At 37.0% G+C, this 17,230-nt stretch overlaps 1 protein-coding gene across 1 annotated transcript; it reads right to left on the bottom strand.

Annotated features, from left to right (window-relative positions):
* Window positions 1-4,622: 4,622 nt before the first annotated feature.
* On the bottom strand, window positions 4,623-9,055 carry LOC120777999 (protein masquerade). The gene is made up of 10 exons (XM_040109656.1): window positions 8,950-9,055; window positions 8,739-8,888; window positions 8,276-8,548; window positions 8,056-8,214; window positions 7,921-7,994; window positions 6,978-7,857; window positions 5,943-6,909; window positions 5,424-5,622; window positions 5,240-5,318; window positions 4,623-5,161 (listed from the first exon to the last, which is right to left on the bottom strand). The coding sequence occupies exons 1-10, from the start codon at window positions 9,053-9,055 to the stop codon at window positions 4,839-4,841; spliced, it is 3,210 nt and encodes a 1,069-aa protein (XP_039965590.1). The 3' UTR covers window positions 4,623-4,838.
* Between the last annotated feature and the right edge of the window lie 8,175 nt (window positions 9,056-17,230).

Raw genomic sequence — 17,230 nt, 5'->3', positions numbered from 1 at the left:
ATATGCAAGCGCATACACATACATAAATAAGTATTTCAGTACATGGTATATGTGTGCAGATATGCGCTCAGTTTCACTTCCTCATGCCATTTTGATCATTATGTGCTTGCTATTTCATTAACTGTCTTTTTTTCTGTTTGTTATGGGTGCTATGGTTTCATGTTAGAATTTTTTTTAACGCACTTTCCGTTAAAATCCACTATTCACTGAAATACGTTATTTGACTGAAAGGGTTATGTGAGCCTTTGCCATTATGCGTGTAAGTAATAGAGAAATATCGCTTGACACAAAAAATTCACTTTAAAGTTTTGGCGCGCAAATGCACACAAAAACAAATTTTATGAGCGAAAAAAATGTTCAAAGAATACTGTTGATTTCATAATTGTTTCAACATAGAATTAATTGCGTTACTCTTTGCTAAGTGTAAGGGTGTTTTCATTTCATTTTTTTTTTAGTTTATATTCTCGTTAAGTTTCATGAATAATACAAATTTAATTGGATTAACTTATGTTTGAATAATCAACATGTGTTGAAAGTAAGCTTGTGTCAAATTTTCAAAAGGCGCACTAATTGCAAAGTAGTGGTAACGATTTAGATTGAAAACTAAAAAAAAGTGTTTTTGCATAAAAATATTAATTTCATTTGGTCTTTGAAAAAGTTTAGTTTTAGGAGGCAGTGATGGTCCTTGACACAAAACAACATTGTAGTTGATAAATATAACAAATAAATTTTAATTAAATAATGGTAAAAGTTGAAGCTGTCAAAATGCACAAGGTCTTGCCTTAAAGAGTGAACTCTATCATTTTTCTTTAATAAAATAGCAGCAATGAATTTAGAATTGACGGTAAAGAAATATGTTAGTGTTTCTAGTACAATTACTCATTCTTCATTCAAAGCTTCTTTTGTGTTATCACCATATCTATATACATACATATATAAAAGAAAGTTGCGTTATTTACACTGGCTCAGTAATCAGTCGTTGAGTATATATTATATCACGTGCATCCCAAAAGACTGATGTCATAACCTTTCCATCCGACTTTTTCATCTTTCCACGCCTGAGAACCGGTTCATCATGTGCAGTCCACTAGAATGAAACTCGATTGGACTCCAGTGGGAAATGATGGAGCTATGTTTCTATTGTCACACACCGACGCAAAAATTCGGTTTTTTTACGATTAAAGAGCACTCAAACACTTCTCAGAATCAGTTATTTGTTGTTTTTGTTGGATTATGAACTTGCGAGGCATCCACTTTGCACAGAGTTTTCGCCTTTTTAGAACATCATTGTCCTCGGCGCTCATTTCGTCTGTTTCCAGCTTATCAAATATCTTTTCAACGGTGGATTTCCCTGAGCCCAAATTAAACAGTATTTTCCTCCAAAAAGCAATGCTTTATTAACACACGAAATGCTTTATGATCCATTCTTTGTAAACTAACACAAGTTGCTTCACAGAAATGCTATATTTTATTAACTAATAGTTATAATCCAACTAATAGAAATCATATAGATGACAGTAGTAGTATTATCTATGTATCAGCCACAGTGAACCGTGGTCGGGTCCTCTAGTGCCTAATATTATTCAAACTCTCCATATACCCCGCATATGTATGATACTAGTTATAAGCTTCGACAGTAGTGAACTTTAATTCCTTCGAGCTACTTAAAAGAATCACAGCAAGTTGTCCGGAGCGTACATAATAGTTTCGGGAGCTGAAAAATGGTATTGGTAGCCAAGTCTGACGGATAGGTGGGCTAAACGATGACTTCTTTGTATTCCGTTCGTTATAATCTCTCTTTTGCCCTCTACTAGCAGGAAGACCGCCTAGTAGCTAAGCTAGCCAATAAAAAAAAAACAAAAAAGCGGTATTTTGAAGCATATCGGCGTCTCAGCCTTTCAACTGAAAAAAAAATTCAGTTAAAATGTATTGAGTCAATGTCAATCTTTAAATTCTTTGCTTACTCCTTAAATACGACTCACATGCTTTCAATCACATTTTCCTTGATTTGACTTGATGTTCCCTCATTTAAAATAGATATGACCGCCGCATACAAAGTAAGAGTTCCGTCCACATAAATGATTTCATTCAAGTCGTCATATCGAAACTGTGAAGTTTAGCGGAAGTGATATTTACTGTCCGTTAACAAAGCGTTGAAAAATACAAGCGCTATATTTTCCAAATCAGCCAAATTTAAAGTGGTTACATAATACAGAATTATATTAACAGATATAGAGAAAAAAATGAAAATACTCAATTTATCTGTTTTTTTTGCACTTACAAATGATCTCGTATAGAAATGAAAACATCAACTAGGTAACCTCTAATACCAATAGAAATATTCAGAATGTTGGAAAATACCTTCGGTGGTAATTGTTTGTCGCGAGCAAGTTTGACAGATCAATTGTGTCTAAGAAAAGTGGAAACACGATTGGTTCCGAAATCACTAAATTTTTTCGAAAAAACTGCGTGTGTTAACGTCTGTGAAACAATGTCTTCCGATTACCAGACGAAGAGTCGTGAATCACAGATTACGACTCGGAAACAGACGATCATTCGGCCAAATATCGTGGCAAAGGTGATACGTAGCCGAAAAAACCAAGTCAAAGAAGGTTATTTTGACAGTTTTGTGCAATTATCGAGCTGTGGAGCACTCCGAATTGCTTCCGATTCACAAACTGCATTAATTCTTCGTGAGTTTGTCGCCAAATTGTCAACCAAAGTCGGGATGTGACCATCGTATTCCTGATTTAGCTCCGTATGATTTTTGGCTAAATAGCAAACCCAAGCGACCACTCCGGAAGAGCCGTTTTGAGTCAATTGAAGACATTAAACCTGATTCGCTACGCGCATTTAAAAACTGTAATATCTGTTTCGTGTATTGGAAATAACGTTGGCATAAGTGTATTGGGGACAAAGGCGACAATTTTGAGGGGCCGAAATAGACTATGAGGAATAAATTAAGGATTTTAAAATTATTAACAAAGTCTTACTATTTTTTGCTGATAGCAGTATGTCAGTTCGGCTTCTATGTCTCGTGCTAAGCGGAAAGCCAAGTGTGTTTCTAACCTGAAAAAAATTTGTAAAGATCTCAATTTGAAAAGGAATGTCAAAAAATCGAGCACCATTTCGACAGACTTCCTTTTCTCTGTCGTTAAGGGAAGATTGAAACACAATAATAAAACTGAATGATATAAAAGTTATACAAAATCTAAATTGGTCAGAGAAGATCGAAAAAATAGTCAATACATTTTAAAAAGTTAAATATTATTTAACTCTGATGGAAAAGGCCTGCTTTTTTCGAATATATGTACATTCAATATAACAATATTTGATATTTCGTTGTATGTAATTCGATGAATAGTTTAAAGAATATACAAGCTTAAAAGTTGCCAGCTGTTTGAATATATATTTCGAAAAGATCAATAACAAAAATAGCCATTATAGTTTGAAGCAGATTAAAAAAGCTTAAAGCACAAATATTATTTAGAAGAGTTGATGTCTATTAAAAGAATGGATTTAAAAAGTTAATAAAACAATTTAAATAATACAAAAGCGGCTTAAAGAAGTTTTTTATCAAAATATTGTTGGAAAGAGTTACCAACTGTTTCAACCTGACTTAACTTTATAGGCGAATTAATCAAACCAAAAATAATGCCACTTAGACAGCTGAGAACAGCGATCTATTATGATACCTAAATAGTCATATATATTGAACGAAAAGACTCTTAAAAATCAACAATTTAGAGCCAGCTAGAAATTTGTTGAAGCGGCTGATATCAATTCCGGTTATTTCGCCAGGTTTGTCGAAGATACGGGTGCCGAGATGTTTCAATATATGTTTTGCAAAAGCTGGAGAATAGAAGAGGAAGTGTCTGGATATTTTCACCTGAGCTTTAACAGTTAGAGTCCGACAAATTTTTCGGCCTTTTAAGTACGGCCAGTTAGAGCTCCTACGATTGCGGCAAGATGAGTTTTACTGTTAGAGAATATTTCAGTAGATCTCCCTTGTTCTGCAATAGGTCAAAAGGAACTCGGAGTGGCATAGTAGCTAGTTGTTGACTGTTGCGCCTGCTAAGCTCACGCGAAGTCCAAATGCAAAGCGGTAGAGCGCAAAAAATCAAAGAACACACAACTCGTTCCCAACCCGTTGTAATCGAGATGAAATAACCAAAACTAAATTCTTCGAAAATAGAGATGCCTATTTCAAACACTTTTTTAATTTAAATGTGTACTTTATTAAGCAAATTTATACGCAAACATTTGACAAAATAAGCTTAAATTATGTACAAATTGTATTTAACATACATATGTATGTATGCATAAATGTAAATACTTGTAAAACTAATATCGTTGCTTCGCAGTTAAATTTTTTGAAATTTTCTCATAAACAATACGCCGCTGAACATATGAGTAACTGTACGTACATATGTACGCACTCGTATGTATATTGGCGTGTGTGTATATTGTGAGCATTAAATAATATTAATAGTAAACAGTTCATGTAACTTACACTAAAGATTTAATCTAAATATATGTATATAGTATGTAAGTATGTATATGTAGAAATACATAAGAATTATATAGTTTGCTATTTAATATAATATTTTATGGATCAACAGTCGAAAATATGTGTGCAACTTTAAACTTAAATGAACCACACATTCGTAGAACAGTCGAGCAGTACCGCGGAGAGCGTTCTACAAGTGTGTGGGTTCGCGCTAAACATACATTCATTATAAAATAAATACTCAATTATTTGCTATTTAATAACTAAATTTCATATTTCAAATTTCAAGTGATGCGCCATGCTTTTGTTCCATTTCCAACTTATATGACTATAAATTATTAACGCTGATTATTTGATTGATCCAGCCGATGAAGGAGGAGACCTTCACATAAACACCTGGCACATCGACGCGTCCACAACCGAAGCCCCACGACACGAGGCCAGCCAGTTCAAAGAAACCATCATCTTGGCATACCAGCGGACCGCCGCCGTCGCCTTGGCAGGCGTCGTTGCCCTCCTCACCGCCGGCGCAGAAGCTTGAGGCGGGCAAAATGAATATCTTCTCGGTGACCGCATTGACCTTGCGTATGCACTCTGCATCGCTCACAATTGGTATCTCAGCTTCACGCACGCGCAGCGGTATGGGACCGGCTGGATGGTGAGAGATGGAGAAAAAATTTTTGTTATCCATGTCACTAACAGTCGGCAATTAAAAGAAATTATACATACCTTCACCCATATAACCGTAACCGGTGACTGTGCAACGTTTACCAGCAGCATGATTGACGCCACGCGCTGGCAAGCAGACCTAACGCAAAGAAAATGTTAAAATTTTAGCGTTAAATGTCTGCTTAAATTATGAGAATACCAAATGAGCTAGTTACGAATTAACGGTATATAGTATTATACTTACCAAGCAGACGCCATCTCTTAGCTCTGCCTGTCCGTGCAATTTCAAAAGCGCTATATCGTTATCCAGTGTTTGACTATTGTGATTGTGATGTATGTACGTGGTGGCCACACGTAAGGTCTGCGCGCCGGGACTACCGTATTTGCGTGTCAGATCATAGTCGCCAACTCGGACGTAAATGGCGTCACCAGAACGGACGATACTTGAACGGGAAAGAAAGCCAAATTAATTGGAAATATGAAGGAGCTAAACTTAGAGTAAGAAATTCATGTTTTAAGTCGACGAACTCAGATAGAGTTTACGAATACAATATAGAAAATCCTTCAGCTGTTATCTGAGCTATAATTTGAGTTTCCAAGCACACCTGATATAGAGACCTAGAGAATCACAATTGTATCAAAGGTACTTTGATACCAAAATCCGTTTTTAGCTTTCTAAAATCTTTTGGCTCTGAGAATTTGGAAACCCCTGTTCTTGCTTTACAGGTATTCCCCCAGATTTATGCTCGTAAGAAAAACTTACTTTGTGACACAATGTGCCGCCGTCAGCACCCATTGCGTACCGATCAGAGCGGCTCCACACAAATACTGATTCAACGAGTTAATCAGCGCCACTTGCCAACACCACTCGCCATTGTCGCCATCCTCACCGCCAACAACACGCGCACGCCGCCTCGAGACATTGTAATTCATTGCATAAACTGGCTCACCGACCACCGAATGGCGGTAACGGCTTTGCACAGCTGCCGCCGAAATCGGCTGTTGCTCGTGATATGAACGCAGCTGGTTCGCATCCGGCCACTCATCGTTTGGTATCAGATCATTGTGTATTTGTATGGGCACAATCGCTGATCCCAATATGAGGCGTTCATTTGATTTGTTCAATTGTGTATTCAATGGTGTATACACCTGGTCTAGCTGTCGCGAGGAACGTTGTACGCCATACATGGCGCGTGCGTAGGAGACCAAGGAGAGCGCCGGCGAAGAACGCGAACGGCCACTGCGTAGCGTGCCCTTGACGCCACAAACATATTTCGAGTAGACATGTGGACGTGGTGTTGTGGTGGTGGTCGTGGTAGTGGTCGTTGTGGTGGGTGGTAGTGCCGGTGCTGGCGGCGGTGGTGGTGGTAGATGCGACTGCTGTTGAGGCATTAAGGCTGCGCCATAATGAGAGTAATCGTATGTGGGTTGTTGTGGTTGTGGTTGATGTTGTTGCTGCAATATTTGTGGTGGCGGCGGTGGTGGGTAGTGAAGATGTGCCTGTGGCGGTTGTGTGCCCATGTAGTGTGGTGGTGGTGGAGGTTGAGGGTATGATGGTTGTGGTGGATATGGTTGTGGTACGCCAGCCATTGGTGGTGGCGGTGGATAGTTGGCATAAAGTGTATCATTGCGTGTCTGGAATTGTTGTTTCTCCAGTATGCGACTCTTGGGTGCGCAGCAAATCTGGCCGGAACGTTTGCACTTGAATAGATCTGTCATCTCGGCGTTTTCTAACGGGATAGAGAGAAAGTGAGTATTGTAGGAGATTGTGCAAGTGCAAGGTATGTCTGAAACTTACTAAAGCAAGTGAAGCTGAGCAACGGTACAATGCAGGATCCCGGACACTCTTCACGCGGATCGGGTAATGGTGTACTGGGTACAACATAAGGCTGTGTAGCCACTGAGCTAGGTGGTGGCGTAGCTGGGCGTCTATTTTGCGGTGGAGGCTTGGGCGGTGAAGCGCTATTGTCACAGCACACTGAGCCCTTGGCGCAAGTAGTGGGTGTATTGATGAGTACCGATGGACGTTCGCAGAAAGCGGCCATTATATTAAGTAAGCAAAAGCCGGGACAACGTTGTACTGGTGGCGGTGTCTGTGGTGTTGGCTGACTGCCTGTGCCACCGAGTGTATTTTCGGCGAACGAAAGTATTTGTGAGAAGAAATCATTGCCACCGCCGACAGCTTGCAGTAACGGTGGGGCAGCTTGCGGCGGTGATGCTGGCTTGGCCGCCGGTCGTTGTTGTGGTTTCGCAATTTTCGTTGCAGGTTTGGTTGGTGTCACCTTGGTCGCCAGCAATGCTGGCGTGGCCTCTGAAGCTACGCCGGTAACACAACAGCTGCCTTCACCGGGACAGAAAGCCTCCGAGTCCATGTCATCACAGAAAATGGCGAATATGCCATTCATGCATTCACCTTCGCACTCCTTCAGCGTTTGACCATTTGGGTTATCCGCTTTATCATTGGCATCGTTGTCGGTGTCATCTTGCGTTTCCGCATCATCGTCCTCCACTTCCTGCTCTTCCTCGGCGGGATCTTCGGTCGTGGTTGTGGTTGTGGTGGATGGCGCCTTTTTGTGCTTCACCGGTTTGTTGGCATTCGCATTGTTACTGATTTTGGTGCGCGCCGGTTCGGCAGTGGTGGTAGTCGTGCTTGTCGTTGTGGCAGCGGAAGCTGTTGTCTGGTGAACGATATTAGAATTTTGAGTTTTTTACTGTGAATTAAATTACAGATTTTCGCTAACCTTTGTTGTTGTTTGCTTAATAGCAGCACTTGTTTTGTTTTTGTGTTGCATGTTGCTCAGATTCGTCATATGTTCTGGAAATATAAAAGGAATTCGTTTAATTGATTGCCTATATTCGCGATAGAGTACACTCACTAGCTGGCACATAGATATCCTTCGGCAATTTGGCGTTCGCGTAATCGTTCAGTGAGACGCAACACTTCGTGCCCGATGCACACAGACCGTTGGTCGTTAAGTAGGCCTCGCAGTACTCAGCAATGCGGTCGGCCACACAGACACCCGTACAGTTTTGCACTGGAGAGAAAAATTGAAATTTATAACGGTTAAATTACTCGGGATTCGGTTGCCAGTTTACCTTTTGCACCGTCAACATTGCCCGCATCTTTCTCTGTACCCTTCTTGGGCGCCAATGTGCTGGTTGTTGTCGGTTTCTTGCTGGTTGTGGTTTTTTTAGTGGTTGTTGTTGTAGTTGTGGTTGTGGTTGGTCGTTTGGAAGTAGTCTTCGGTTTCGGCGACGTTGTGGTTGTCACTTTAGTTGTTGTAGTGGTTGGACGCTTCGTTGTACTAGTGGTTGTGGTTGTCGTTGTTGTAGTAGTGGTACTTGTGATGGCCGAAGTGATGTTTTTACCTATAAAAGATAAAATCATAAGATTTTTGGATTTGGTTCCAAAAGTCAGTTTAAGACATTTTAGATCGAGTGCTTCTTTTTAATATCCCCAAACAATTTTGAGCACCTTTAGAAGTCTACATATGTATAGTATAAAAATCAGGCTTTTATCTATTTCCTCTGTCGAGTTCAACTATCACACTCTACTTACCCTGTGCGCTTTCAATACAACACTTCATACTAGGCGATGGACACGGGATGTCATCGAGCACTTCGTAGCAGATTAGTGTGGCTAGTGTGTGTACGCAAACACCGGGGCAATCCTTCGAATCGGCTGTACTTGTTATGGTGTCCAAGAGACCTGCAACATATAATTAAAAAATTGAAGCTTTAACTAAAAAAAAAAAAATATTTTAACTAACCCGATAGAAAACTTCCCGCCAAAGAATCATCTTGGCTATGTATGCCAAACGGTAAATTAAGCAGCGTCAAACAGACCACTAAGGTGGTCTTTAAATTTAAAACCATTTTCAAATATAGTGGACTTGTGGCGAACGTAATAGAAATCTGTAATTTAATCCCTCTGGATGTGCTTCATAAACGCCTGTCAGGCGCACATCAGTTATGTTTCTGAAAAAAAGTAGAAGAATAATGAATTAGAACTCCGAACATATTAAATTAGTGTTTGGAATCTCTTAGATGAAACTCGAAATATTTGAGTACAAAAAAAATATTTTTTCGCTTTAAAGGTATTAGAACAAACTTTGAATTTATGTCTAAATCAAATAATAATAGAAGATTGACCCATCTTTTTCTGCTGCTTTTCCCGGCGGAATTGCCCCCAATACAGCAACAGTGACGCAAGTTCGCGGACTGTTTGTTTGATGGCAGGAGATATTTCGTCTTGCCTTCGTTCATTACCAGACACATTTTCTTCGCTTCTTTATCCAGTCCGGAGAAAGCAGAACCAACGGCGCGGTTGTTGAAGCCAATGATATCAATATCATCGGCGTACGCCAACAGCTGTACACTCTTAGAGAATATTGTACCTTCTCTATTCAGCTCTGCAGTTCGAACAATTGAGCAGATTGAGTTCGTTTGGTATCGAACGGCTGGGAGAAGTCCTTATCCATCCTTTTGATATTGCCCAAAGTCAGTTTTATGATACTTTGATGAAACTCGACAAGAGTCCTTCAATTTTTTATTGAATCTCAACCTTCTGATGGATTGTGGGAACTCATTACACATTGCTCTAAACCTACTAGTAATCCAGAGCGCGAATATGCAGTCTACGAAAGATCTGTTTAATGCTCTAGAAGATCGGTGGGCCTCGTTACTGTAGGGAGTTTTCTCATGAAATAGTTTTTCATTGATCTTCCAATACTCAGTCACATTCGTTAATGCCTAGTACTCGACTTTATGGGAACAGACCTGATATTCAATATTGTCAGAAATGCAAAAATGTTTTTACCATCAACTTCCTGCTATTTAAAGACACTGTTCAAAAATATGTAGAACAAACCATATTTGTTAGTTGCTTGAATGAAAGTTCGCTATGCAAAAATATTTTTAAATATATATTCACATATGTATATGTAGGTATGTATATGTACCTGTAAGTTATACAGCAAAGGCAAACAAAAATTAATTCACACCTGTCTATGCGAACTTTCATTTCGCTTTATAAAATTTGTTGTATTTAGGTTTTCCTTAATAGCCACCGGTACCACCACTTTTGGGCATAGCACACAGTATCAAAACGCGATTTTTATGGCTAACACTAGCATTCTTAAATACCCAATTATACATACACATAAACATATAGTATGTATGTATATGTAGTTGGCTTTCTTCTTGTTGTTTTGAGTTGCTAGTTTTGCTACAGTTTTACGAGTAAAATATTGACAAATTAACACTTTGCATATAACTGTAAATTTTTATTGCTGGAGTACTATGTAGGTGTACAAATTTAGAAATAACTGTAAAAGACTTAGATGGTTCAGAGGTTAAAGTATAAAAGGCGCATTTGATGATGGCATTCTTTGGTTTGATGATCTTTAAAGATTGCTAAAAAGGTGATTATGCAATTTATCTCTCGAAAACTTCAAATATAATGAATTTTTCGATCATCAAACCCATTTTTTCGAAATCATAACAACATAAAACACTTCTCAAAAAGTTCAACTTCAGGGTAGAGCCAAAACCAAAAACTTCAGCATCATCTTTTTAGGTTAATGGCATATGAATTCTGGTTTACGCGGTTGCTTGAAGTTGAATTCTTGGAACAGTGGTTCGATTTGTACAGAGGGCTTGACTAAGGTACCTTATTGTGCTCCGATTTATTTCAATAAACTTATGGTGCTGACTTAAGGTTATAATACGAATTTAATCTGTGGCCCGTTTGAGCTCAATGTCGAATGAAACCATATGGTATTCAGAATGTCCAAGGAGGAATTTTGAGGCTTTGAAATACTGGATAATGGTAGTTGAATAGCTCAGAGTTTACAGCCGAATATTGATAGTTTCGACTATGAATACATACATACTCCATATGGTCACTGTAATCAGAGATCAAGATCAAACCTCGACTGACATAAAGTGTGCATACAACTTTTGAAAATATCTGCAATTCCATGAAAATTAGTAAACGATGTGAGTCCGATATTTAATTTGTATAAGACTCCTACTCTTACAACTAGAAATATCTGTATAATTAGGGGTTTTACCTCGGTTCTAAAGACGATACTGCTAGATGAGCACAATAATATACTAAAAACTCCAGATTAAAAGAGCTCCTAGGATCAGGCTAGCTTGGTGCTGGTTGTAACAAAAATTATAGTTTTTAGGAGTCAAACACACATATTTATAATTTAATCAATGAATAATTTTCGAATGAAATTAAAGCATAACGCACATATAAAGACCTATCAACATGCTAGTGACGCAGAAAATGAAAGTATACCGAACTTTTCGAACATTTCCAACAAAGTGTTTAAACATTTTTCCATTTTTTCATTTACTATTATTGAGGTCGACAAAGTGACGAACAAACAACGGAAGCTTGTCGTTTAACTACGATTATTTATTTGCTCACGCTTCACTTTCGCTATAAATGAAATGAAAATGAAAATTTCATTAAAAGCGATTCTATTGGACTGTACGTATGTATGTATTGTAAATAGGCAGCGGAAGATGGGTAAAAACGTAATGACAACATGCGACAAGTGCATACTCTTTAAATATAAATAAAAATGTGAGTAGATATATATGAAAATATATGTGCTGTATGTGTGTGCATATATGTACATACATACCACAACAACAATTAATTTCAGTTTTACGGCACTTTGATTTGTAGGTTTTGGCTTATGAGTCGCTTCCTGCAAATATTGCCAAGTTTTTTCTCTTAGGATATTGAATGTTGTTGGCAACGCGCGCTTTTCATTGTGATCAAACATTTCTTTACAAAAAATATTCAATAAATAGTTATTTCTTTAAGGAAGCTTATATAGTTTGGATGCACATAATTACATATCATAAATCTCTAAGATATATTGTTGTAATTTTGAAACTGTCCGACTTTATTGAAATGTACCTTAACTGTTTTCTCTCTATTCTCAAAAACTTTATCTCAAGTAATTTTTGACAAATAAATACATTGTGAGCTGATCACACCAACCAAAGTTTAGAGTTTTTGTGGAAATATTTCTCTCGTCGAAAAAGCTGCAGTGAGATTGAGATTTTACAGCAGTTATTCAGTTATTGTATTGTTAAAGACAAAGCGTTTAGTATGGAAGCAAAAGACAAGATATTCCATATACATATGCCATCTATATGAATAAAAGTTTTCGAAAAAGATAATGCTTCGTTGTAAAAAATACATTAACCATTTATGTAAAAGAAAATTGGGTAAAAAGAGCGCTTCTTAGAAGTAACCAATATGAAACCTTTAAAAAATGACTTTAATCCGTCTGAAAGTATAGTAAAATGTACAGTATGCATACATGCATGAGTAATTTTGCTATATGATCAAATTTAGTCTTAAGAATATATACGTAAATAATCTATAAATCTATAAAAAGTGTCGTTTTTAAATAAACTTTATTTTTTTATTTGAAATTTCGGTATTAAAGTTGTTATATATAGAGAGGCCAAATAAATTGCATTTATTGCTTAAGGGGGTATGCCAGCCTATGATTTTCAAAATTTTTCTACTTATTGCATAATAATAGGTATTTAGCATAAAGTGCTCTTAATGGATTACATACAGTTCGAATTTTCAAAAAATCGATTTTTATTATTTTATTCTCTAATGTATATATATTTAAGAATACACCCAGAAAATCATAAAACATAATTTATATCGTTCCCGTGTCAAAGATACATGAAAATTTTCAAAAATCGATTTTTTTTGTTGGAGAAAGCGCCATTTTGTCAAAAATTGTATTTTGCTTGTTCCTACGATTAATCACTAGATTTAATATTAGTTTAACGAAATATGTTTGGTTTTTTTAGTTTCAGATGATCCAGTTCAGAGATATAGGAGTCACCGCAAAACGTCTTTTTTGAGAGAAGCTGCCAGAGATCAGCTGTAGTTCCTTTCCAAATAAATATTTTTACTAATACTAAGTCTTAAGCTGCAGTTAAAATATGCCATAATATGAGTAAAAATTTTTCGACCAATAAATTTAAAAGTTGTCTCAGAAAAAATCTGTAAAATACGTTTTTTCGACTTTTTAAATGTACATAACCCCTTAAGGCTCCTATATAACGTTGCATAAGAGGGTATTATGGTCTAGAAATTAAAAAATAAATCAAGCTTTTTTTTATATTTTCAAAGTTATACTATTCAGGAATATGTGTTCCAAGAGGATTTTTCAAAATTCAAATTATTTTCGGAGATATAGGCATTTTTCTGACCCGGCATCCAAACTGGTTCGGCCGGAACTAATCGAACAAACGACTTTGCGCGAAACTTTAAACGGGTTTTTCTCAAAACTTACTTTTTCGGAACGATACCCACGATTTCTCAGGTTCTACTGAACCGATTTACTTGAAATTTTTATTGAGTCTTCTTTATAGCCTTGTGCGACATTATTCTAGATTAATAATCTTTGTTTTTGGTTTCAGATATCTAGGAGGGTTGAAATCATGGGTATGGTCACGTGGAAATTTTTAGAGACCCCCACTTCGCCAGCTCATATTTAATTTGTGAAATTTTTTACTTTTTTTAGTTCTTAATTTTTTTCTGTACTCTTCTAAAATTAACAAATAACTATGGATAGTAAAAATATTAATTGTGTTTTTTTTACGACACTTTAAAAATTACCTGAAATTCATGCTTCTAGACCAGAATACCCCCATAATGTGTAAAATACAAAAAAAAGTTGTTTCTTTGTCTTGTTCGCCCTTTAGCAACTTCAGCTTGTAAAAGTTTAAACGCGTTTCTCTCAAAAATGCATTTTTCAAATTGGCTAACGGTGGTTCTCAGAGAAATAGCATATATTCATTTGAAATCGTTAAAAATTTACCACCATTTTGCAAGAAATGTATGCAATGTTTTATTACCAAGATCTAGTAGTTAAAATTCATGGAATCACCGTCACTAATTACAAAGTTTGGGAAAGCTAAAAATTATAACAGAAACGCCGCTGTGTTTGGATAAGGATTCAATGATTTTAATACGAAGTGCCTTATTCGAATTGTACATTTTTCGTATTCTGTATAAGTACACTTGCTTCCCAAAAAATAATACGTTAACATTCACTGATTTTGCTAGCAGTATTTTTCTGCTTCTGGGACACTCAAAGCTTTGTTAACTCTGCAAATTATATCGACGAATACCAAAGGCACGTGCTTTCGTAGAGTTAATTATTATGATTTTCAGTACTAGTTCTGTTACTCCGTTTAACATTTCTAGCTGCAGAAAACATAGCGATTTCAGTGAGAAAATTTCTACACAACTTCATTTAAGTTTAAATAATTAAGTTGCCTTCAGAAAAAGTAGAAATACCGCAAAGTTACTAAGAATACCCATCATAAAATTATTCTATAATTTCTACTACTACTACTTCAAGCTTTTTAAATCTATACACAGCATAAATGTAATATTTAAATTTTCACCTAAGCCGCTTTAGATAGAAAGCACTCTTCGTCTTCGTTTTCTTAGTTCATTGAGATTGCAGCAAACCAGTTCGTTCGCCTACTCAAAGTCGTGCAGCTTTATAGGAATTTTCAAATTTCTTACATTTCTAACATATCAACCTAAATACATACAAATTATGTGCTATCAATTCACCAGCAACAACAACAAATCAGTTGCCAACAAAGGCGTTGTTGTCGTTGGCTTTGTAGTGCTTGGGCCTCGTATGTGAGTTGTGTGGTTTTATGTTTCTAATTTATGGTTTTGCGCCAACATTCTGGCATGAAATCAAGACGCGTAACTTAAAAAATGGAACAGACCGAAAGAATACAGACAGCAATAGCGTGGAGTACGCCAAAATAACAAAAGCAAAATGCGCTAAAGACCAGCACCCATGAGTTAATAAATGTCTGTTCCGAAGTATGTTTGCTTTCTGATGCTTTCTGATGCTTTCCTCATGGATCAGCGCTGCCGCTTTGTTGGTCGCCACACGTTACCTGCTGCATTGCTACTGGCATTGTCGCGCATGTGGTGGCTCCAGTCGAAGCCAAGCTCAATTAGCATGCAAGCTGTGATGCTGTACAGGTGTGTATGTGTCTGTGAGTGTGCTTGTGTGTGTTTACGACGCCGCAAGTGGCTTGTGGTAACAATAACAGAGCAACAAGTGCAGAGCAGTATAAAGCAAGATATACATTTCCACACACACACACACACATACCGCCGATGGTATACGAAACACAATGGCTGGCTTGGAAATGCGGCTTAAGACGCCGTTTCGAGTATTATGGGTCAAAGCTTTGTTAGCCAATTGATGAAGATGAGCAGCAGTGGCGAGGATCACCGCGAGATCAACAATATCAATAAATCAACAATTACGTCCGAACACGTTTTGTTGGCGCTTTTTTCACCATTCGCTTATCGCTCCATTATTCAAAACAATATTTGCTTTTTTCAAGAATTTCATTGGTGTCGTCGTCAGCATTATGTCATTAGTCAGTCAGTCAGTCAATCGTAGTGATCATCATCATTACCTTTAGAAAAGCGCTCGCGAATTTTTTTCTCGCCTCTTACGCTTCGTGTGTATTATTTACGTTAAACGGTAGCACACATACATAAATATTTTCATCAGTCATTATGTACAAGATTGTGTTGTGTATTTGGTATGGTAATCTCCCGAGTAGCACCGTTACCTATGACGACACTGACACACATTTCTTGCGGCTACAATTCACAAAGCGTTTATGAGTATACTGAACTTAAACGCCCGCTAAACAGGGTGATTCATCGCGTACATACTTTCACTTCGGAAATGTTGAACGACCTGCAATAATTGGGGATTTCGCAATTCGGCTACTATTCTGCTAATTGCCTAATTGAAAACGCAGACGACTGTGTCATATAATATTTTAGGGTGTTGTTGTAATATCTCCGCAAAAGTGATTTATAGATATTCGCTTGACCTCGACTTATATTTCGTGATATCCATAACTGTTCTCAGCGGAAGTATCAAGTGTTTGTTGAATGGTTCTTCATCGTCAGGTAATGATGATAATACCAGTTGGCTTTTTTAAACACAAATAAGAGGCTTATAATGACTTATGATGCGTTAGGCAGGAGCCTCACTTAAAACTTTACGGTTTTCAGCAAATGACTCAAGTTAGAAGGACTTTTTCATAGTATAGACTAATATTAGGTTGGAAAGTATCTCTCTTCCGCATTTTTGCTCTTTATTCAATGCTTTATATAAAATGATTGGATTCCCCCCCCTCTAGCGAATTTGCCTTTAACTAAGGAAAGAAACTTTCAAAGATATGTAGTATTGCCGGAAAAAGCTCTGTAGCCTTTATACATAGCCGCGAAATTCAGAAGAGAAAAAGCCGCAAGGGAGATATTTTCCAACCTAATATTTAAATCTTTATTCAAATCGAAAACGAACTCAATTGAATAGAATGATTAATTCCAAAAACGTAAACTGAAAAAAATTAAGTTAGTTCAAATCAACCTGTATTTTTGCCTTTACAAAATAAATAAAATGACTGAGCGAAATTATATTTCATGAAATAAAAGTAACCAGATGATTCAGGAATGAGCTGCAGAAACACAGAAAGAGCAGAGTCCGTACCTTTATACTTTTCACTTTTACTCAGCTTGACATATGTGGTCTATGATTGGGTTAAACTGGAGGTAATTCGAAGAAAGAGTGAACTCTTTTTTCTTTTTCAATATTTTTATTTTTCTGTGTTTTTTTAAACTGAGTTCATAATAAAGCAATATTATAATTATCAACTTTGCGAAGCTCTCGACGAAATTGTATTTAAATTCCCGGGGTAGATGATATTTAAAAAAAAATTTGCTTACTTGGTAGAACTATCCCTAATACTAAGCCAAACATGAGCGCGTTCTGTCAACCAGTTAGTTTGCTGCTTAAGTCGGTACATCTCAGTAGTGCGTTGTGATTTTTACAATGGATAAAAATATCGAACAAAGCATTTGTCTTAAATTTTGTATTTTTAACTAAATTTCGTGTGCGGAATCATTGCGTTTGTTGAAAAAGGCTTACG

The sequence above is a fragment of the Bactrocera tryoni genome, chromosome 5 (genome assembly GCF_016617805.1).
Source record: "Bactrocera tryoni isolate S06 chromosome 5, CSIRO_BtryS06_freeze2, whole genome shotgun sequence".
NCBI lineage: Eukaryota > Metazoa > Arthropoda > Insecta > Diptera > Tephritidae > Bactrocera > Bactrocera tryoni.
Note: the sequence above shows the minus strand (reverse complement) of the source record. Positions and strands in the feature narration are given on the sequence as shown.